This window comes from Pan paniscus, chromosome 1 (assembly GCF_029289425.2).
Source record: "Pan paniscus chromosome 1, NHGRI_mPanPan1-v2.0_pri, whole genome shotgun sequence".
Taxonomy (NCBI): Eukaryota; Metazoa; Chordata; class Mammalia; order Primates; family Hominidae; genus Pan; species Pan paniscus.
Window position 1 is genome coordinate 226,448,807 of NC_073249.2, and position 23,882 is coordinate 226,472,688.

The window sequence follows — 23,882 nt, forward strand, 5'->3', positions numbered from 1 at the left end:
GATTAAAACATCCGTTTCAAATAATGCCTTTAGAAACAACTATTTGGTCAGAAATCTTTCTGACACCGTGTTGCTGTGCACCCTGCCTCCCCAGAGAGCAGCGGCAGCAGGATGCCTGGTCTGCGTGCTCGTGTTACAGGGCATGCCTTGCAGGCCTTTCTGGTTCTGTGGACCGTAGACATAAAGTATCTATACTGTAGGTCATTTGAATTCCTTTAGGCACATTAGGAAAGTTCAGACTCGAAACTATGACGGCTGAGCTTCTTAGGTCATCGGATAGTTTCCCACAGATGGGTTTTAATCTCAAGAAAATAACTGCTATCAGTTAGATTTTGATGTATATTGTATTAGCCTTTTGACTTTTACACAAAAGTTAAAATGGTAAAATTGATCCTCTGTGTAATTTATGTAGGAAATTGAAGTGCTTGCATAAGCCGTACTTGCATGTGAGAGCTAATTGTAAGGGATTAAAGACATTAGCAACTGTGTCCTCAGCTTTGTTATACTTGAGTCATACTTAACAGCCAAGATCTTCAGTCATACATTAACAGCCAAGATCTTGGTCAGAAATGCAGCCTCCATTTATGACATTCTCTTGGGAAAGTAAGTCTCTTGTTTAACAAGGTGATTTAGTTTTTACTTTGATTTCAGGAATATTGTCTAACGTGAGTAGGGCGAGAAGGCAGGGCGGCTTCTACTGAGCCTAATTTAGCCTGCACCTATAAGGATCAAGGTGTTGTTTCTGAGCCTGCTGGGATCCCAGGGCTCACTTGGGTGGGAGAGTGGGTTGTCCCTGAGCCAAAAAACTGCTGGACACACCCTGTGTGCTCAGGATTGCCGTGCGAGCATCCTGACAGCTTTTGACCGGTAGCGGTTCATGGTTACTGAGATGAGGTGGCTTTGAGATTCTTGGTTGCCAGGTTGCCACTCACCCCCGTTCCCTGAAGTAACTTCCCCTAGGTCTTCATGCGATAGCTATCCTAAGTGTCAGGTTTTATTTTTTTTATTTTGAGATGGAGTCTCGCTCTGTCACCCAGGCCGGAATGCAGTGGTGTGATTTTGGCTCAGTGCAACCTCTGCCTCCCAGGTTCAAATGATTCTTCTACCTCAGCCTCCCAAGTAGTTGGGATTACAGGCGTGTGCCACCATGCCCAGCTAATTTTTGTATTTTTAGTAGAGATCGGGTTTCACCATGTTAGCCAGGCTGGTCTTGAACTCCTGACCTCAAGTGATCCACCTGCCTTGGCCTCCCAAATTGTTGGGATTACAGGCATGAGCCACCACACCTGGCCTAAATGTCAGTCTTATGTTCTTGGATTTATAGGGAGACCTAGATTTTTTTATGAAAAATGCTTAACAGATTTTTCTTTTTATAACCCACCAGCATATGTTGAGTAGTATTTTAGACATTGTAATATTATGCAAAGCCAATAAATAATCATAATTATATTTTATTTACCTGGCCCTACCTAGCCATTGTATAAGTTCTGATGAATGCTGAAGAAAAGTTCTCTGGTTTGTAATGAGAACATAGTTCTCAGACTTTCCTTTTTTTTTTTTGAGACAGAGTATTGCTGTGAAGCCCGGGCTGGAGTGCACTGGCGCCATCTCGGCTCACTGCAAGCTCTGCCTCCCAGGTTCACGCCATTCTCCTGCCTCAGCCTCCCAAGTAGCTGGGACTACAGGCGCCTGCCACCATGCCTGGCTAATTTTTTTGTATTTTTAGTAGAGAAGGGGTTTGACCGTGTTAGCCAGGATGGTCTCGATCTCCTGACCTCGTGATCTGCCCGCCTCGGCCTCCCAAAGTGCTGGGATTACAGGCTTGAGCCACCACGCCTGCCTTAAACTTTCAATTTACTTTTCTCACCTGCTTCATTAAATTATCCAACAGTTGTTTATTGATTGTGCTTGTCTTTCTGTTTCAGATCTCACATTCTTGAAGGTGGCATTGAAGAGCACTAAGATCGGAAGATGAGTGAGCTTGACCAGTTACGGCAGGAGGCCGAGCAACTTAAGAACCAGATTCGAGTATGTAGTTGTGTGTGCTTGGTTTTATTAATAATTTGAGTTTCAGGTTAGATGTTACTTGTTTTAGGAAAAATGGTTTACAGGATGACTTGTTCTATGTTTTATATGAAATTGAATCTTAGTTGGCCCAGGATGTACTAATTATAGATCTAGATACTTAGCCTAGTACATTGTTTTCGGGATTTTGCTTTCTGTATACAATTTGTTATTTAAATATACACCAGATGTCTCTGTAGAATTTATAAGTGTCTTTTGCATTCTTTATCATAACCTTGAAAATTTGTGATACCCTGGGCCACTGATCAGACTGTGATATCTACCTCCCTCCCCTGAATATTGGGACTATTGACAGCAGAAAACTTGCTTAAAAGTAAGAGTATTAACAACAATAAAAAAAGTATTTCAGGTATATCTGATGTATTTTTTCCTAATTTTGAAAGATCTTCCCTAGTGGTGATGATTGGAATCTACAGCTTCTGATAGACTGCTAGATGAAGCAGATATATCTAAATCCAAGATAGAGGCCGGGTGTGGGGGGCTCATGCCTGGAATCCCAGCAGTTTGGGTGGCCGAGGCGGGTGGATCACCTGAGGTCAGGAGTTCGAGACCAGCCAGGGCAACATAGTGAAACCCCATCTCTACAAAAAATATAAAAATTAGCTGGGTGTGGTGGTGTGTGCCTGTATTCCCAGCTACTCAGGAGGCTAAGGTCAGAGAATCCCTTGAACCCGGGAGGCAGAGGATCCAGTGAGCCAAGATTGTGCCACTGCACTCCAACCTGGGCGTCAGAGTGAGACCCTGAAAAATAAAAAAAAAATTGAAGATAAATTTATTTACCGTGTGTAAATAAACTGCACTGTAAAAAGAATACCTTTCACAGAATTCTAAAACATTAAATTCCAGTCTGTGACTGATGTAGGATGTTAAATTGCAGAGTTCATAAACTTTTATTTGAGAGAGAGTTTCACTCTGTTGTGCCCAGGCTGGAGTGCAGTGGCGCGATCTCGTCTCACTGCAGCCTCTTTCATGCAATTCTCTTGCCTCATAACTTTCTGAAAAGGGAGGAGCAGTAGGTCTAAATGGAATTCATTCTGCTGCTCCTACTTTTGTGAAGCAGTACTTCTAGTAAATATTTTATAGAGAAACATTTAATGCAAGTATGTGTTTCCTTTCTGAAACTGCTGATGTGAAGAGTAAGAGAAAAAGAGGCAGACTTCTCAGGAAAAACCACATCTTCAGTATGTTTTTAGGTTTTGTCCATTTGATGTAAGAGCTTTCGCTTACTCTTGTTTGCTCTGTCAAGCTTTAGCTGTTCTTCAGAGTGTTGCTGTACAGGAAGCTGATGACATTCAGTACATACCTAAATAACAGTTTATAAGCTGGGTATGGTGGTGCGCACCTGTAGTCCGAGCTACCCAGGAGGATCACTTGAGCCCAGGAGGTTGAGGCTGTATAGTGAGCTGTGATTGCACCACTGCACTGCAGCCTAGGTGACAAAGTGACACCTTCTCAAAATACAGTAAAATAAAATAAAAAACAACAGTTTATTTTTCTGACTCCAGTGCAAGGATGAAGCCTAGTATTTCCTTTTAAACGGCCAATTACATGTTTAGAAAGCCCACCAGGATTTGGAGAGAGAAACACCAACATAATTTTAGGCAACTTGTTCCTGAACTTGAGAAAAAATAATGGAATTCTCTGAGATTTACAGCCAAAGAGAAAACAAAGTATCCTCTACTGTAAGAATTTTAAATCTTAACATTTAAAAGATCTTACATAGGTGAATAGGGAAGACTTAGATTTTTTTAATAGTTTGCTCTGATCAGACTTGTTTAACATGTCCCCTCCACCAAAATTAATCAAATGTGTTCTGAAATATTTAGTTTGATATAAAATTATTCTCTGAAATATCTATTTAAATAAAACCAAAAGGTATTCAAATTTTGCCTGACTTAATACTTAAGCTTCTGCTGTTCATTTTAAGTCAGCATGGTTTTTGGCAAGTAAAAAAGAAAAGCAAACTGTTGTTATTTAATAATAATCTAATTGGGTTTTTGGGGGGGTTCAGAACACTCTCAGCTCTTTACCACCTGCTTTTGAGACTATATTTCTTCTTATAGAAATCAGATTTTTTTTTTTTTTTTTTTTTTTGGAGACAGTCTCGCCCTGTTCCCCAGGCTGGAGTGCAGTGGCGCGATCTCAGCTCACTGCAAGCTCCTCCTCCTGGGTTCACACCATTCTCCTGCCTCGGCCTCCTGAGGAGCTGGGACTATAGGCGCCCGCCACCACACCCGGCTAATTTTTTGTACTTTTAGTAGAGATGGGGTTTCACCGTGTTAGCCAGGATGGTCTCGATCTCCTGACCTCGTGATCCGCCCACCTCGGCCTCCCAAAGTGCGGGGATTACAGGCATGAGCCACCACGCCTGGCCTAGAAATCAGAATTTTAAAGTTTACCCTGAAAATGTCTTAAATAGTAGTGTGATTTGGCATATTTGAAGAAATTTTGTTTTTCTGACAGCTATAAGTTGTTCACAAATAGTGGACTTGGATCTATTCATAGCAGATGGAAAGAGCTTGTATGGCACAGGTGAAAGACACCCAAATTTAAAAAATTAAGGCCAAAAGGAACTGTTGCACCTCCTCCCGAGGTTTGGACCCTGTCACGTTGTGAATTCCCCAGGGCCTTCTTGCACAGGGGGCTCCCTCTTGGGCTGGCACAAATGTCACGTGACATTCCCCACATGCTCTTGCTGCCACATAAAAAATGTAAAAAGAGGTCGGGCGCGGTGGCTGACGCCTGTAATCCCAGCACTTGGGGAGGCTGAGGCATGTGGATCACAAGGTCAGGAGATCGATACCATCCTGGCTAACACGGTGAAACCCCGTCTCTACTAAAAGAAAAAAAATACAAAAAAAATTAGCCAGGTGTGGTGGTGGTGGGCGCCTGTAGTCCCAACTACTTGGGAGGCTGAGGCAGGGAATGGCGTGAACCTGGGAGGTGGAGCTTGCAGTGAGGCGAGAGCGCGCCACTGCACACTCCAGCCTGGGAGACAGAGCGAGACTCCGTCTCAAGAAAAAAAAAAAAAAAAAGTAAAAAGAGAGACGGCCAGGCACCGTGGCTCATGCCGTTAATCCCAGTACTTTGGGACACCAAGGCAGGAGGATTGCATGAGCCCAAAAGCTTGAGACCAGCCTTTGTAAGGTAGGAAGGCCCTGTCTCTTGAAAAAGAATGAAAAGAAATGGGTGGAATTAACCCTAACAAGGTTTTTTTCATTTTTTTGTTTGTGTGTTTTGAGACAGGGTCTCTGTCAGTCATCCAAGCTGGAGAGCAGTGGTGCGATCACAGCTCACTGCAGCCTCCCGAGTAGCTGGAACTACAGGAGCATGCTGCCACACCTGGCTGGTTTTTTTCATTTTTGTAGAGACAGAGTCCACCATGTTGCCCCAGCTGGTCTTGAACTCCTGGGGCTCAAGGGATCTTCCCGCCTCAGCCTCCCAAAGTGCTGGCAGGTGTGAACCACCATGCCTGGCCCAACAAATTTTATCTAAGGCAGTATATCTAAAATATTATTTATTATGCAATGTGTAATTAATATATTTTAATTGAGATATTTGACACCGTTTTTGTCCCAAGTCTCCTGGTTCCATTTGCTGTGCGCAGCAGCCACAGGCAGGTCATGGCCCCCGCAGTGGGTCATTCACTAGGAGAGGCGCCTAGCTGCTTTGTCTCCGAAGTACCAGGAACCGCGCTGTGTTAGTTCCTTTGCACGAGACAGGGACAGCAAAAGCTGTTGAAGTTCTTTTACCCCAAATGGGAAAGGAAGACTTATTTTTAAAATGTAGAACATTTTTTCCTGATTGCCCAAGGAATACATGCTTGTTAAAGAATGCAGAGCATAGTGAATCAAACAAGAAATTGTAGATGATTCTAAAAGGGGCTGTTTTCTTTCTCAGATTTGTTTTTCAGCCAAAAGACCCTTAAAGGATCTTGCATGCTCCTTTTGATTATTATTGAGGAAACACAGGCTCTCAAAGGGATTCTGATTAAAACATGGTGTGCCTTAAAATACACAGAGTAGCTGATGGAGTAAGGAAAGCTCCACAGGATGCACAGGCGCAGATGTGTTCTGGAGCGGCATGCCAGCCAGTGCAAGGGAGCAGGGTCCATTCGTGCAAGAGGCAGCTGCAGTGGATGCCCGGTCCAAAACGTTCAGCGACTCCATGCTGAGCAGGGCCCAGGCTTTAATTTAGGATGAAACCCCAAAGTAAGTGTGTTACTGTGTCATTTGACAAATCCAAAAAGAATGAGAAATCAACTGATGAGTGGCTTGGATATGTTCATCTCTGGTTTAAGTGGACATCATAATATGTATCTACAGGAGTCCATTAAACTGGAAATTAATCTGAAAGAACTTGAAGACTTTTTCTTCTTTGTTAAGCAGTTATAGAGCTTGTTTCCATTAAAAGACTTCTTCCTACAGTTTTAAAAGTTGAAGGTGTCTGTTCTGCAAAGTGCTGCACTCAGTTAAATAAGCTGGTTATTGGCTAAAATAAAGATTGAATTGAAGTTGTCTGTGTGTTGTTTTTACAGTAGTTTTTCCTTCGGTTTAACAGTAGTATCACCACAGTCTGTTACACTGCACCTTCAGAAACTCATTTTAGTCATTGGACACTAACCGGGGGAAGTTGCTTAAATCTCATGTTTTATTTTCTCCATTTTAAATTTTCTTATGATGTTTTAAAATCAAAGGCTGTAACATCAACAAGAATAGTATTTCAAAAACAAATATTAAACTCAGTACTTGCCAGTAAAATTCTTTGACAAAAAGACTTCTGCTGCTCTAAGTGTTCTTCATCCCCCTTACTCCAAATGTTACTGCTTGCATAGAAATACTCGATTTTTTTGTGTGTGTCTTAATTATAAGCAGAATGACCAATAAAGAGCTTAACTAAAGATGAATTTGGAATGTATAAATTTGGTATATTTATAATAATCTCAGTATATTTCCTTTTTTTTTTTTTTTTTTTTTAAAACAGAGTCTCGCTCTGTCGCCCGGGCTGGAGTACAGTGGTGTGATCTCAGCTCACTGCAACCTCTGCCTCCCGGGTTCAAGCGATTCTCCTGCCTCAGCCTCCCCGAATAGTTACGATTACAGGTGCCAGCCACCATGCCTGGTTAATTTTTGTGTTTTTAGTAGGGATGGGGTTTCACCATGTTGGCCAGGCTTGTCTTGAACTCCTGACCTCAGGTGATCCACCCACCTCAGCCGCCTAAGGTGTTGGGATTACAGGCATGAGCCACTGCGCCTGACCAATATATTTCCGTATTATCAGTTTATAATATTCCCACAAGCTTCCTAAAGTAGAAATCATTTGCAGTGAGCAGTTTGCCCCAAAAGCCTGAACCGCTGGGAACTCGTCCTCCACCTCCCCCATGTGGGGCACTTGGACACACGCCTGTAAGGGCTGCACATGCCATTTGCCATTTTGAAAGTAGATGGTCAGATGACAGCATATAAACACATTTTTCTTACTAGAAAGTGTCAGCTGGGCGTGGTAGCTCTCCCCTATAATCCCAACACTTTGGGAGGCCAAGGGGGAAGGATCATTTGAGCCCAGGAGTTCAAGACCAGCCACAGGCAACATGACGAGATCCCCATCTCTACAAAAAAAAAAAAAAAAAATTAGCCGGGCATAGTAATGCATGCTTGTAGTCCCAGCTATTCAGGAGGCTGACGTGGGAGGGTCACCTGAGCCCAGGAGGTCGAGGCTGCAGTGAGCTGTGATGACATCACTGCACTCCAGGCTGGGCAACAGAGCCAGATCCTGTCATAAAAATAAATAAATACATAGTTTAAAAAAAAAAGAGGCCGGGCGGGGTGGCTCACGCCTGTAATCCCAGCACTTTGGGAGGCTGAGATGAGCGGATCACCTGAGGTCAGGAGTTCTAGACCAGCCTGGCCAATATGGTGAAACCTCATCTCTACTAAAAATACTAAATTAGCCGGTGTGGTGGCACACGCCTGTGGTCCCAGCTACTCAAGAGGCTGAGACGGGAAGAATCACTTGAACCTGGGAGGCGGAGGCTGCGGTGAGCTGAGATCGCGACACAGCACTCCCGCCTGGGCAAGACAGAGCGAGACTCTGTCTCCAAAAAAAAAAAAAAAAAAAAAATGTGATTTAAAAAAAAATTATACCAACACTCAAATTTTAAACCTGTTAGCCATTGTCTTAGTTTCCTTCATGTTACGCACCTTTCTATTTCTAAACGCACGTTCTCTTTTGAGATTTCCAGGTCTATTTTCTAGTAACTTTGATCCCTTAGTAATGAAGACACTTGAGTTAGCATTGGCGGATCCCCTCACAGTGCCTACCTGCAGCCGCAGGTCATTTGTAGATGAGCAACGAGAACAGCCAAGAGGCTCACGTACATCTGATTGTCCGGCTCCAGGTCCCTTGCTCGTTTTCCATAGAATTTATTTATTTTTCTTTGTTTTCCTTTATTTTATTTTATTATTATTTTTGTTTTTTTTTTGAGATGGAGTCTTGCTCTGTTTCCCAGACTGGAGTGCAGTGGCGCGGTCTCGGCTCCCTGCAACCTCCGCCTCCCGGGTTCAAGTGATTCTCCTGCCTCAGCCTCCTGAGTAGCTGGGATTACAGGCGTGCGCCACCACACCCAGCTATTTTTTGTATTTTTAGTAGAGATGGGGTTTCACCACGTTGGCCAGGCTGGTCTCGAACTCCTGACCTCAGGTGATCCACCCACCTCGGCCTACCAAAGTGCTGGGATTATAGGTGTGAGCCACCGCACCCAGCCTATTTTCCTTAAATTTTTAATTTTTATTTTTAGTAGAGACAAGGTCTCACTTTGTTGCCCAGGCTGGTCTTGAACTCATGGGCTCAAGAGATCCTCCTGCCTCAGCTTCCCAAAGTGCTAGGATTACAGACGTGAGACCGTGCCCTCCATAGAATTTAGAATTAATGATTGTTTCTCTTGAAAACAAAGTACTTAGTTAATGCAATCTGAAGAAAAGTTTTTTTGGGCTGGGTATCTGGTCCTTTTTAGACTTTTTTTTTTTTTTTTTTTTTAATAGACCTTTTCTTTGGGCCACAGCCTTCCTGACCCTAGACGGGCTTTGTAAAAAGAGCAAGAGGCGTGTGTGCCAGCCTGTGCAGCAGTGAGGGCAGCAGTGAGGGCACAGGCAGCACCAGGGTCCCGGGTGTGTGGGTGCTGCCCCAGCTTGCAGTGTGGTCTCCTCGGTGCTGGCCACAGCTGTGGGTCCCCAGGAGTATTGTGCTGCAGGTCTTAGACAGATTTGGGTACTACTGGTTCTCTGTTCAGCGTGGCCTGGACAGTCCACAGATGGCAGTAGACCATGGGGTGTTGAGATGCAAGGAGACGCTGCCGTTCTTTCACATTCTGCTTTCGCTCCTGACAGCTTAGGAAAGCTCTCTTTGAAACTTTGGTATGTGTGGACCTAAGATTGAATGTATCTGAAAGGTTGCTAATTTCTCACTGTCCTTGCTTCCCAGGACGCCAGGAAAGCATGTGCAGATGCAACTCTCTCTCAGGTAAGAGCCCACTGAGTCACGCAGAGCCATCTGCCTGTGAGGAGGCTAGCACGGCACCCACACCTGGAGCCTCGGGAGGGCTCTGCTTGCATTCTCTGTTGCGCAGTGAGGATGCCAAGCCACTGCTTTGATTAAGAAGTCATTCTGATGGTAGGCATAGGAAATAGAGGGGCTTATTGAGATAAAAATGAGATATCTCAAGCCTTGAATAATCATCTACCTGTTACAGAGGGTAATAGTTGTAAAATATTGTTATTGTCTTAAAATAAGATATTTTGAAGCTCCTCTCCTCAACAGAATCTGCCTCAGAACTTCTATTTCTAATATCCAATTTGATAATACCTCAAAAAGTTAAACATAGAATTATTGTATGACTCAGCAGTTCTGCCATTAAATATATGCCCAACAGGATTGAACACTGCTTTTCAAACACACACATGTACATAGCAGCACCATTCACAATAGCCAAAATGTAGAAACAACCAAAATGTGCATAAATGAATGAGTGGAGAAACAAATTGTGGTGTCTCTGTGCCCTGGAGTATTATCAGCCATTAAATGGACCTCAGTACAGTCAGAGGCTGCAACGTGGATAAGCCCCATAAATATTACGATAGTGAGAGAAGCCAAACAAATGGCTATGTATTGTTTAGTTCTATTTATATGAAATATCTAGAATAGTAACATTCACTGAGACAGAGTGGACTAGTGGCCAGCAGGGGTGTTAGGGGAGAGAGGGAGAGGAAGTGAACAGGGAGTGACTGCTGAATCAATGTCTGGTCTCCTTTTGGAAGATGGTTTGGAACTAGATGGTGGCAGTGGTTTTACAACAATGAGTGTACTAAATGCCACTGAACTGTAGACTTCAAAGTGATTAATTGGATGTTACGTGAACTTCACCTTATTGAAAAAATGAAGTGCATCCCAGCACTTTGGGAGGCCGAGGCAGGTGGATCACTTGAGGTCAGGAGTTCGAGACCAGCCTAACCAACATGGTGAAACCCTGTCTCTACTAAAATACAAAAATTAGCCAGGCATGGTGGCACACACCTGTAATCCCAGCTACTCAGGGGGCTGAGGCAGGAGAATTGCTTGGACCCGGGAGGCAGAGGTTGCAGTGAGCAGAGATCGCACCACTGCACTCCAGCCTGGGAGACAGAGCGAGACTCCATCTCAAAAAAAAAAAAAAAAAAGATAATAAAAATAAAGTCCAAATAATTGGACAGAAATGTGAAAGAAAAACTATATTCCTACTTCTACTGAAGATGATTAAGTTTTTTACATTGTCTAAATGCTTTAGGGGATGCACTTTAATTGAGGTTAAATTGTAAGTTAAAGAAAAAAAAATTAGGCTACACAGAATTACCTGAATTTCAATTCTGAGAAGCACTTTGGACTGTCCGTTTTTAAAACCCACTATTGTAATCCACTTACTCCGTTTGCCAACCTAAACTCATTAACATCAGTGTCTATATGTAGGATGGGCTCAGCAGGTGTGTGTACAGCTGGTGCTCCAAGTGATGGTCGTGCAGAAGCAGGTGTCATGCAGGCCCACACATAGCCTGACATAGGAACCAGCTATTAAATTGTGGTGTGGGACATCTGTGTGGTGTCATAAGAAGAGTTGCGAGATCTCAAAGAACTCAGAGACCTAGGAGGAGATGGTCCTGGATGGACAGGGAGAGGAGGAAGGAGGCAGGAAGGGAACAGCAAGTGCTTCAAGGCTGGCCATGTTCGTGTGCGTGCATTGGAGGGCAGGGCACACAGGTTCCTGATGACCAGCCAGACTGAGACTTGGTAAGAGGTACGGAAGGGGTTCAGTGCAGAATGCCACAGTGGAAGCCACTGGAGAACTGTGGGAAGGGCTGGGAAGAGGTAGGCACAGTGGACGAGCCAACAGCCTTGACAAGGATGGGAGATGAGGAGAATCGTTTAATCACAGATGTTGATTTACAGAAATGTTTTTATTTTCAAGATCACAAACAACATCGACCCAGTGGGAAGAATCCAAATGCGCACGAGGAGGACACTGCGGGGGCACCTGGCCAAGATCTACGCCATGCACTGGGGCACAGACTCCAGGTAGGCGTGGGCATGAGCAGGATGCTGCTTGATACATTCAGGGGCTGCTCTGTTGTCCTAGGGGAAAAGTACCTGAACCCATTTGCTGTGCTGTGCAGTGAAGACATTAGGAAGTTGAATCAGAACTCTGGGCACGCAAGGTGCAGCGTTCACAGGTGCATATTCCCTGTCCAGTTTTCCACTTACCTGGGCTGAAAGAACACTGCCATTTCTTCACTGTCTGAATCACATTAATACAAGTTCTGGTTTTTCTTTCTCCCTTCTCCTGTCTCTTTCAGTTTCTAGACCTCTGTCTTCCCAGTTCTACTGCATCCTACTTATGTGAACTTGGGGAAGTTACCTCTCTGTGCCTGTTTCTCAGGGCTGGTTGGCCCTCACCCTCTTGTGATTTCAGTGCCCTGGCTCAGGAAATCACAGAACCTGCCCCGAGGATCCTGAGGGCTTAAGTGTATTGAGCCTTAGAACAGCATTGTGCTGTGTGTGCTTTGCTGCGGCAGACACACGGGAATGCGCTGTGAGCTGCTCTCACCATTCTCTCATCTGGCCTGTCTGCCCTGCCTTCCTTTGGTTTACCATCCCAAGAGATAATTCCCTTCATGGGCTCCTATTTTTTCTTTTCTTTTCTCTTTTTTTTTTTTTTTTTAAAGACGGAGTCTCACTCTGTCACCCAGGCTGGAGTGCAGTGGCGCAATCTCGGCTCACTGCAAGCTCCGCCTCCCGGGTTCACGCCATTCTCCTGCCTCACCCTCCCGAGTAGCTGGGACTACAGGCGCCCGCCACCACGCCGGCTAATTTTTTTTGTATTTTTAGTAGAGATGGGGTTTCACCATGTTAGCCAGGATGGTCTGGATCTCCTGACTTCATGATCCACCCGCCTCGGCCTCCCAAAGTGATGGGGTTACAGGCGTGAGCCACTACGCCCGGCCTCTTTTTTTTTTTTTTTTTTTTTTTTTTTTTGAGGCAGGGTCTCACTCTGTCAGTCATGCTGGAGTGCAGTGGTGTGATCATATCTCACTGCAGCCTCGACCTCCTAGGCTCCAGCAAGCCTTCCTACTCAGCCTCCCAAGTGGCATAGGCCACAGGCATGTGCCACCATGCCTGGCTAATATTTTTTGGTTTTTTACAGAGACAGGGTCTCCCTTTGTTGCTGACACTGGTCTCAAACTCCTGGCCCCTAAGTGATCCTTCCACCTCAGCCTCCCAAAGTGCTGAGATTATAGGTGTGAGCCACCACCACTTCTAGCCTATTTCTTGTACTTTAAATTATACCCCTTTCTTCTCCACCAGGCATCTCCCTTCCGTGACCCCACACTCTGATTTAGAGGCTATTACAAAGTCTTATTTGGTGCCTGTTCTATCTAAATAATTTAATAAAGTACTGTTTGATTTGTGTAACTGTGACATGCTCGTTGAAGCACCTGACATAACAATTTTTAACATGCCCTTCTTTGAGTAGTATTTCTTTGTATTCCGTTGTTAGCGTGGAATTTTCTGCTAGGCTTTTTCTTTGTTCGTGAAATTGTCCGCTTTAGAGCACAAACAGCTAGAGAACAAAAGATTCTATCTTTAGTTTGTTCTATATAGTATCCCATACAATTCCCCATGCAAATGAGAGCTCGCATGATGGTTCCAATGACAGCAGGAGTCAGAAAGAATAAAAGTGGGAAGGGGGAGGGTGGGGAAGTGGGGAGATGATATTCTGAGGGTACAGAGTTTTAGTTAGGAATAAATTTTAGAAATGTGCCACACAGCACGGAGACTAGTTCATAATAACGTGTGTTTCAAAATTGTTAGTAAAGTAGACTAAGTGTTCCCACCACAGAGCAAATGGGAAGTGATGGGTATGTTGATTAGCTTGATTGATTTATTTCACAATGTGGATATATATCAGAATATCACATTGTACTCCATAAATATACATATAATTACTTGTCAAAAATTCTTTTAAATATTCAAAATAAATAAGTAACCAGGCACATTGGCTCATGCCTCTCATCCCAGCACTTTGGGAGGCCAAGGCAGGCGAATGGCTTGAGCCCAGGAGTTCAAGATCAGCCTAGGTCACATGGCGAGACCCCTTCTCTACAAAAAGTACAAAAATAAGTTGGTTGTTGTGGTGCGCACCTGGAGTCCCAGCTACTTAGGAGGCCGAGGTGGGAGGATCACTTGAACCCAGGAGTCAGGGAAGCAGAGCTTGCAGTGATTCGAGATCACCCCACTGCGTTTCAGCCTGCACGACAGAGTGAGACCCTGTCTCTAAATAAATAAGTAAATAAGAATATACTTTGTGAATTCAAAGTTATTCCTTTAAAAAATTAAAAAGAATTTTTTAAAAAATGTTCTGGCTGGATGCAGTGGCGCACACCTGTAATCCCAGCACTTTGGGAGGCTGAGGTGGGCGGATCACTTGAGGTCAGGAGTTCGAAACCAGCCTCCTGGCCAACATGGCGAAACACCATCTCTGCTAAAAATTTAAAAATTAGCTGGGCATGGTAGCTGTAGTCCCAGCTACTTGGAAGGCTGAGGCACGTGGAGGTTACAGTGAGCCGAAATTGCACCACTGGGTGACAGAGTGACACTGACTCAAAAAAAAAAAAAGAAAAAATGTTGTTACTAGTCTATCTGTGTTAGAATTTATTGTCCAAAGTAGATGGAAAACAAAACAGTATGTTACCTCTGGGGCCTTTCCTCCATGTGTGGGAACACTGATGTGCAGATTAGGCAGGTTAGTGGAGTAGACAGTGCTGTTGCTGGGCAGTGTTCAGGTACTCAGAGCACTGCACTGCCAAGTAATATGTCTCCTTCACCAGCTGGGCTCTGGACTGGGTAGTCTGGAAGGGATGAGAGTGACCTGCAGACAGGTGTGTTCAGGGACCAAAGAGATGGGTGTGTGAACTGAGCAGTGGAGGTGGGGCTGGGGGCTCAGGGTGGGTGGGGTGGGCGCCAGATCCTCGCATGGGAGGCTTTATGTTCCATCTGTCTCAAACACACTTTGTGCCTTGAAAGCCCCAGGATTAGAAGGAAGAAAAGCAAGGGCTGACAAAACAAGACCAAGTTCAGAGTCATGGCCACCCTGTGAGCAAGGCGGTCTTCAGTGAGGCCTGTGGGAGGCTGGGGTGCCACATTGGTCCGTGTTCTTGGACAGGGTGCTAGGTGCATGGCATTTGTTGTATAATTGCACAGTCATGAGAAAACCAAAATGATATTATGGAGAACCTCTGCTTTTCAGAGCCTTCTACAGATTGCTTGTTCTAAATAGCCGTTTTTTTCTGGATAGGCCAGTGTTTGCCTCTTTAAGGTCCAAAAGAGGTTTTTTGGGGGGAGGGTGTGTGTGTGTGTGTGTGTGTGTGTGTGTGTGTGTATATGTATGTGTGTGTATATATATACATGTATATCTATATCTCCTTGTTCCACAAGCTTTTTTTTTTCTTTAAGTTCTAGGGTACATGTGCACAATGTGCAGATTTGTTACATAGGAATACATGTGCCATGTTGGTTTGCTGCACCTGTTAACTTGTCATTTACATGGGTATTTCTCCTAATGCTGTCCCTTCTCCTGCCCCCCACCACATGACAGAGTGGGGAGGGTATATATTTTCTTTAATCTTCATATTTCCTGCCTTCATAAACAAATGTTATTGCTTAAGATGTTTTTAAAGCTATAATTTATGAATACCAGTTTTTTTGTTTTTTTGTTGTTTTTTTTTTTTTTGAGACGGAGTCTCGCTCTGTCACCCAGGCTGGACTGCAGTGGTGCGATCTCGGCTCACTGCAAGCTCTGCCTCCCAGGTTCACGCCATTCTCCTGCCTCAGCCTCCCGAGTAGCTGGGACTATAGGCACCTGCCACCACGCTCGGCTAATTTTTTTGTATTTTTAGTAGAGACTGGGTTTCACCATGTTAGCCAGGATGGTCTCGATCTCCTGACCTCATGATCTGCCCACCTCGGCCTCCCAAAGTGCAGGGATTACAGGCGTGAGCCACTGCGTCTGGCCTATGAATAACATTCCTTTAACTGTGTTTGTTTGATTTATGGACACTCGGAAACAGTAGAAATGACTACTAATTTGTCTTTCTTTTTTTTTGAGACGGAGTCTCGCTGTCGCCCAGGCTAGAGTGCAATGGTGCTGTCTTAGCTCACTGCAAGCTCTGCCTCCCACGTTAACACCATTCTCCTGCCTCAGCCTCCCGAGTAGCTGGGACTACAGGCACCCGCCACCACGCCTGGCTAATTTTTTTTGTTGTCTTTTTAGTAGAGACGGGATTTCACCGTGTTAGCCAGGGTGGTCTCGATCTCATGACCTCATGATCTGCCCGCCTCGGCCTCCCAAAGTGCTGTGATTACAGGCGTGAGCCACTGTGCCCGGCCTAGTTTGTCTTTCAAAACTACATGAGGCTAGACGCGGTGGCTCACACCTGTAACCCCAGCACTTTGGGAGGCCAAGTCAGGTGGATCGCTTGACTTCAGGAGTTCGAGAGCAGCCTGGCTGACATGGTGAAACCCCATCTCTACTAAAAATACAAAAATTAGCCAGGTGTGGTGGCGAGTGCCTGTAGTTTCAGCTGCACTCAAGAGGCTGAGGTGGGAGAATCGCTTGAACCCAGGAGCTGGAGGTTGAAGTGAGCCAAGATCACACCACTGCACTCCAGCCTGGGCAACAGAGTGAGACTCCATCTCAAAAAAAGAAAAAAATATATATATATATGTATATATACACACACACACACGCACATTGCACTCCCGCCTGGGTGACGGATGGAGACTCTGCCTCAAAAAACAAAACAAAACACAAATAAAGCTACATGAGAGGCCAGGCACCGTGGTTCACGCCTATAATCCCAGCACTTTGGGAGGCTAAGGCGGGTGGATCACCTGAGGTCAGGAGTTTGAGACCAGCCTGCCCAATATGATGAAACCCTGTCTCTGCCAAAAATACAAAAGTTAACTAGGCTTCGTGGTGGGTGCCTGTAATCCCAGCTACTCAGGAGGCTGAGGCAGGATAATCGCTTGAACCCAGGAGGCAGAGGTTGCAGTGAGCCAAGATTGCACCACTGCACTCCAACCTGGGTGACAGAGTGAGACTCTGTCTCAAAAAAACAAACAAAAAAGAAAACTACATGCAAGGCCCACAATGATTACTTGTTATGTATGTATGTATTAATGTATCAGATGTACATTTGTAATATGTTTATCAATATATTTGTACTAAAAGGCAACTTTTTTTTTTTTTTTTTTGAGACTGGGTCTCACTCTGTCGTCCAGGCTAGAATGCAGTGGTGCGATCCTAGCTTACTGAAGCCTTGAACTGCTGTGCTCAAGCAATCCTCCTGCCTCAGCCTCCTGAGTAGCTGGTACCACGGGTGCACATCACTGTGCCCAGCTAATTTTTAAAAAATATTTTTTGTGGGCCGGGCGCGGTGGCTCAGGCCTGTAATCCCAGCACTTTGGGAGGCTGAGGTGGGCGGATCACGAGGTCAGGAGATCGAGACCATCCTGGCTAACTCAATGAAACCCTGTCTCAACTAAAAATACAAAAAATAAGCCAGGTGCGGTGGCAGGTGCCTGTAGTCCCAGCTATTTGGGAGGCTGAGGCAGGAGAATGGCATGAACCCAGGAGGCAGAGCTTGCAGTTAGCCGAGATCCTCCAGCCTGGGTGACAGAGCGAGGCTCCATCTCAAAAAAAATATATATATTTTTTTTTTGTGGAGACAGGGTCTCCCTTTGTTGCCCATGTTGGTTTCAAACTCCTGGACTTAACCAATCCTCTTATCTCAGCCTCCCAAAGTGCTGGGGTTATAGGCATGAGCCACCACCCTCCCTCCTTTGAGTAAAATGAAGGGCATTAGGTGTTTTGATTTTTGACAGCTACTTTCAGGGTCCTGGAGCCTGTTAGCTTGCTTCCTGGCCCTTGCCTCTATGTTCTAGGTGAGTGGCACCTCAGATAATTGATTTTTGAGTAGGTAAAGGCACTACTAGGCAACGTGAACCCAGCTTTCCAACAGCTCCCTGACCCGGGACTAGGAGGCATGTCTTCTCTCACCTTCTGGAGGATCAGTGGACAGCTTACGTGTCCCTAATCCCTCTGGAAGTCAGCAGTTATTAAGCTCTCTGACCGGGAGACCTCTGTAAAGGTGATCCTCCTAATCTAGGAGGATGAGCTGCTTTAGATCAGCTCTGATACTCGACAGAAAGTCTCAGAAGGGCTGGGCAGAAATAAAGCTAGAGTGGGAACATTATACCATTACGTAGAAATAATTTTAAATGTTTAATATGTTGATGACAACCTGGATTGAGAAGTTTGCTTTAAGAATTGCAACTGAAGGCTGGGTGCGGTGGCTTACGCCTGTAATCCCAGCCGAGGCAGGCAGATTGAGCTCAGGAGTTCGAGACCAGCATGGCAAAACCCTGTCTCTACTAAAAATACAAAAAAGTAGCCAGGCATGGTGGTGCACACCCGTAATTCCAGCTAATGGGAAGGCTGATGCACGAGAATTGCTTGAATCTGGGAGGCAGAGGTTGGAGCGAGCTCCAGCCTGGGTGACAGAGTGAGACTCTCTCTCAAAAAAAAAAAAAATTGCATCTGAAAAATAATAGGATGGGAGCCTGCACTTAGTTTTTAGTTCTGTGATAAATTTTGTAATAAAGTGCAGGTGAAAAGGTTTTTATTTGTTCTTAAACTCATTGACACCTGTATCAAAACATCTAGTTTGATATTAAAAGTGTCAGAGTTATCAACAAAACTTGAGAGAGCATTACTCCAGCTTTAGGTCAGCTTTAAGAAGCCACATATGTTCACAGCTGAAATAGTTAAAACCTGTGTTTTGAGGCGCTGTGGCTTATGTCTGTAATCCCAACACTTTGGGAGGCCAAGGCGGGCAGATCACTTGAGGCCAGGAGTTGGAGACCAGCCTGGGTAACATGGGGAAACCCCATCTCTACTAAAAATACAAAAATTAGCCGGGTGTGGTGGCACGTACCTGTAATCCCAGCTACTTGGGAGGCTGAGGCATGAGAATCACTTGAACCCAGGAGATAGAGGTTGCAGTGAGCCGAGATCACACCACTGCACTCTAGCCTGGGTGACAGAGCGAGACTCTGTCTCAAACAAACAAACAAACAAACAAAAAAAACCCCTGCGTTTGATAGAATCTTTAAAATTAAAAATCCTTATACTATCATTTACCGTACTGACAGATATCCCTGCATCAAACAGTGGAACCTTCTTGCTCTTCCTTGAAAACAGCATTCTGTGCTACAGGGTTCCTTAGGACCTCTCATAAGCAACTGTGGTTCCCAGGAGTTACCTTTCACCCACCTTACTTGCCTGCTAAGGTGAAATTCTTTTGCTCCTTATTCATATTCTCCTTTGTAGTATGGAGCTCCTTTTCAACATGTGGATTCCGAACTGAGCACAGTTGCCAGAGCAAGGAAATAGTTATGAAAAAATTCATGGTCGGGCGCAGTGGCTCAACGCTTGTAATACCAAAACTTTGGGAGGCCGAGGTGGGCGGATCACCTGAGGGTCGGGAGTTCGAGACCAGCCTGATTAACGTGGAGAAACCCCGTCTCTACTAAAAATACAAAATTAGCTGGCTGTGGTGGCGCATGTCTGTAATCCCAGCTACTTTGGAGGCTGAGGCAGGAAAATTGCTCGAATCTGGGAAGTGGAGGTTGCAGTGAGCCGACGCACCATTGCACTCCAGCCTGGGCAACAAAAGCAAAACTCCATCTCAAAAACAAAAAAAAGAGGCCGGGCGTGGTGGCTCCCGCCTGTAATCCCAGCACTTTGGGAGGCCGAGGTGGGCAGATCACGAGGTCAGGAGATCGAGACCATCCTGGCTAACATGGTGAGACCCTGTCTCTGCTAAAAATACAAAAAGAATTAGCTGGGCGTGATGGTGGGCGCCTGTAGTCCCAGCTACTCGGGAGACTGGGGCAGGAGAATGGCATGAACCCCGGAGGTGGAGCTTGCAGTGAGCCGAGATGGCGCCACTGCACTGCAGCCTGGGCCACGGAGCGAGACTCCGTCTCAAAAAAAAAAAAGAAAAAAAGAAAAAATTCGTGATAGTTACTGGTCTCTGCTCCCAGACCATGCGCAGTGGTGCTGTTGTTTACCAAGCAGGTGAGGAGGGAACGCCTCCTTTGGTTTCTAGGAGACCTTGATTCCAATTTTAGCTCAGTCTGGGAAATTTCATGGGGTATTTTGGGTGAGAAATGTTTCATGAATTTGGAATGTCTAAAAGTGGTTTGTTCTTTCGGTTTGTTTTTTTTTTTTTTTCAGTCAGGATCTCGCTCTGTTGCCCAGGCTAGAGTGCAGTGGCGCAATCTCGGCTCACTGCAACCCCCGCCTCCTGGGTTCAAGCAGTTCTCCCACCTCAGCCTCCTGAGTAGCTAGGATTACAGGCATGCACTACCATACCCAGCTATTTTTTTGTGTTTTTGTAGTGGAGACGGGATTTTACCATGCTAGCATGAGGCCATGCTCGTCTGAAACTCCTGTGATCCACCTACCTTGGCCTCCCAAAGTGTTGGGATTAAAGACATGAGCCTCTAATTTGATTTGTAATGAAACCAAACAGAAACACTTATGAAATGATGTCAGCCTGCCTCAGCTGACAAAGGGAATGGGTGCCAGGGGTGATGTGGCCTGCATTCGGTTGGGGCCAGGCATCTCCACTCTCAACTGTGGTCTGTGACAGTGTTTTTGTTCATGCTTTGAAGTTGGTCTGACATTTAGAGCCTTCCTTTCCTTTCTTTCTTTCTTTCTTTCTTTCTTGAAACAGAGTCTCACTCTGTTGCCCAGGCTGGTGTCCAGTGGCATGATTTTGGCTCACTGTAACCTCCGCCTCCTAGGTTCAAGCGATTCTTCTGCCTCAGCCTCCCGAGTAGCTGGGATTACAGAGACGCACTACATGCCCGGCTAATTTTTGTATTTTTAATAGAGACAGGGTTTCGCCATGTTGGCCAGGCTGGTCTTGAACTCCTGACCTCATGTGATCTGCCCTCCTCAGCCTCCCAAAGTGCTGGGATTACAAACGTGAGCAACTGTGCCCGACCAGAGATTTTTTTTCTTATAAATAAGTGGCTTTGTCTGAAGCACATGTAACATGGGAGCACGTAAGTCACCAGAGTCTGGGTTTTAGTCTGTTGCCCTTGTACACTTTCTGTGTTGTGCGGTACTGATAGGTTTGCTTTTGTCTGTCCCTCCAGGCTTCTCGTCAGTGCCTCGCAGGATGGTAAACTTATCATCTGGGACAGCTACACCACCAACAAGGTAGGGACTGGAGGATTCCCTTCCTTGAAAAACCAACCCAGGAAACAGGGTTTTAAGCTCTGGATTCATTTTTGTTAAATCACGTAATACAGGATAGGGAAGGCAGCAGCGGCAAGCTCTGTTTGTTAGTAGTGAAGTTGCGCAGGTGAGATAGAAGCTGAGTCACGTGCCGGCACCTGTCACGGTCTCTTCCTCTGGACCAGGCACAGTTGTGCTGTTGTCCGTCATCTCCTTACCAAGCTGGTGGGAGCTAAGGACCTTCTGTGTTTCTAGGAGACCTCAATTCCAGTTTTAGCAGAGTCTGGGAAGTTTCATGTTTTATTTATAGAGTGCAGAAGTATCGCTTTTCATTCAGTTACAAGTTTTTAGAAGAGATCATCTGAAAGACATCATACTTTAAAGTGTAATTTATGTTATTTTCAAGACTTAATCCAAAGTGTATTGTTTTGAATAAAAAGTATTGTCATTGGTCCAAACATGTATGTAAAAGATGTAATTCAGTTTATTTTACTAAAGAATACTAAATGTGTATAAATGATTGCATTAATTACAGCAGATCTAAAACAGTGGGAGAGATGTGGCAGGGTAGATTGTAGGAATGTCCATTTTGGTTATTCCATAAAAATCTTTTGTTTTCGGCTGGGCGCCGTGGCTCACACCTGTAATTCCAGCATTTTGGGAGGCTGAAGCAGGTAGATCACCTGAGGTCAGGAGTTTGAGACCAGCCTAGCCAACATGGTGAAACCTCATCTCTACTAAAAATACAAAAAATTAGCCAGGAGTGGTGGCAGGCGCCTGTAATCCCAGCTACTCAGGAGGCTGAAGCAGGAGAACTGCTTGAGCCCAGGAGGCAGAGGTTGCAGTGAGCCTAGATCACGCCACTGCACTCAAACCTGGGCAACAAGAGCGAAACTCCATCTCGAAAAAAAAATTTTTTGTTTTCAAATGAGTTCATAGCCATTTGACAGGATAATGCAGTGTTTTCCTTCCAATACGTGTGGGTTTTTTTGTTTTTTTGAGACGGAGCATTGCTCTTACCGCCCTGGCTGGAGTGCAGTGGCGCGATCTCTGCTCACTGCAGCCTCCACCCCCCTGGTTCAAGCGACTCTCCTGCTTCAGCCTCCTTGAGTAGCTGGGATTACAGGCGCCCACCACCACACCCAGCTAATTTTTGTATTATAGCACAGACAGGGTTTCACCAATTTGAGGCCAGGCTGGTCTCGAATTCCTGACCTCAGGTGATCCACCCGCCTTAGCCTCCCAAAGTGCTAGGATTACAGGCATGAGCCACCGCACACGGCCTGTTTGTTTTCTTTTGAGACGGAGTCTCGCTCTGTTGCCCAGGCTGGAGTGCAGTGGCGTGATCTCAGCTCACTGCAACCTCCGCCTCCCGGGTTCAAGTGATTCTCCTGCCCCAGTCACTCAAGTAGCTGAAACTACAGGCATGCGCCATCACGCCCAGCTAATTTTGGTATATTTAGTAGAGACATGGGGTTTCACCATGTTGGCTAGGCTGGTCTTGAACTCCTGACCTCAGGTGATCTGCCCGACTTAGCCTCCCAAAGTGCTGGGATTACAGGCGTGAGTGACCGCACCCGGCCTAATGTGGTTTTGATGAGTGGGCAGCACTACTGTTAAGACCCCACCTAATCATAAGTTGTGACTTCAGTAAAACTGGACTGTGTGGATTGAATTTGAATCCCATGTGCAGCAGTGGACTTCTCATTAAGTATGCTTCACCTGAGTGGCCACATATGGGAATCGCTCTCTAGATAATTTTGGCTCTTATTTTGTTCTGTTACCTCCTTTGCAGTGAAAGTTGGAGATGAGAAAATCCTGGTGTCAGTGTTGTTTTTGAACATAAAGGTGTTTGCATCATCTGTCTTTCTGTCATTAGGTCCACGCCATCCCTCTGCGCTCCTCCTGGGTCATGACCTGTGCATATGCCCCTTCTGGGAACTATGTGGCCTGCGGTGGCCTGGATAACATTTGCTCCATTTACAATCTGAAAACTCGTGAGGGGAACGTGCGCGTGAGTCGTGAGCTGGCAGGACACACAGGTACCTGTCCTTGTTCATAAGCTTCAAGTGACACAAGCTGTTTACCTGGGGTACATTATATGCTTTGGATACTCACTTTTTATCAATCATTTTTTAATTAATTAATTATTTCTTTTGAGGCGGAGTCTCGCTCTGTCTCCCAGGCTGGAGTGCGGTGGCGTGATCTCGGCTCACTGCACGCTCCGCCTCCTGGGTGTTCACACCATTCCCCTGCCTCAGCCTCCTGAGTAGCTGGGACTACAGGCGCCCACCACCACGCCCAGCTAATTTCTTTTTTGTATTTTTAGTAGAGACAGGGTTTCACCATGTTAGCCAGGATGGTCTCGATCTCCTAACCTCGTGATCCACCCACCTCAGCCTCCCAAAGTGCTGGGATTACAGGTGTGAGCCACCACGCCCAGCCTTTTTTTTTTTTTTTTTTTTTTTTTAAGACAGAGTCTCACTGTGTCACCCAGGCTGGAGTGCAGCAGCGCATTCTTGGCTCACTGCAACCTCTGACTCCTGGGTTCAAGCGATTCTCCTGCCTCAGCCTCCCAAGTAGCTGGGACCACAGGTGTCCGCCACCACGCCCAGCTAATTTTTGTATTTTTAGCAGAGGCAGGGTTTTGCTGCATTGGCCAGGCTGGTCTTGAACTCCTGACATTGTGATCCGCCTGCCTTAGCCTCCCAAAGTGCTGGGATTATAGGCGTGAGCCGCTGCGCCCGGCCTTATGAATCATTAAATGAGACTGGTTCAAATAAAAGTCACAGTAATGGCCAGAAGTTTTCTGAAAATGAAACTAAAAACAAGCCTGATATGCCTTTACCAGTAAGAAACCTGTGGATTTGCGCTGGACATGGTGGCTCATGCCTGTAACTGCAAC

At 45.5% G+C, this 23,882-nt stretch overlaps 1 protein-coding gene across 5 annotated transcripts in view; it reads left to right on the plus strand.

The window, feature by feature from the left end:
• GNB1 (G protein subunit beta 1) overlaps window positions 1-23,882 on the plus strand; it is a 106,257-nt gene that overhangs the window by 63,946 nt on the left and 18,429 nt on the right. For all 5 annotated transcript variants that reach the window (XM_034953380.3, XM_034953368.3, XM_034953383.3 and 2 more), the window contains 5 exons: window positions 1,926-2,028; window positions 9,565-9,603; window positions 11,579-11,685; window positions 20,896-20,959; window positions 22,857-23,019. In XM_034953380.3, coding sequence (XP_034809271.1) covers window positions 1,972-2,028; window positions 9,565-9,603; window positions 11,579-11,685; window positions 20,896-20,959; window positions 22,857-23,019 — 430 coding nt within the window. In that variant the 5' untranslated portion in view covers window positions 1,926-1,971. The remainder of the gene's footprint in view (window positions 1-1,925; window positions 2,029-9,564; window positions 9,604-11,578; window positions 11,686-20,895; window positions 20,960-22,856; window positions 23,020-23,882) is intronic.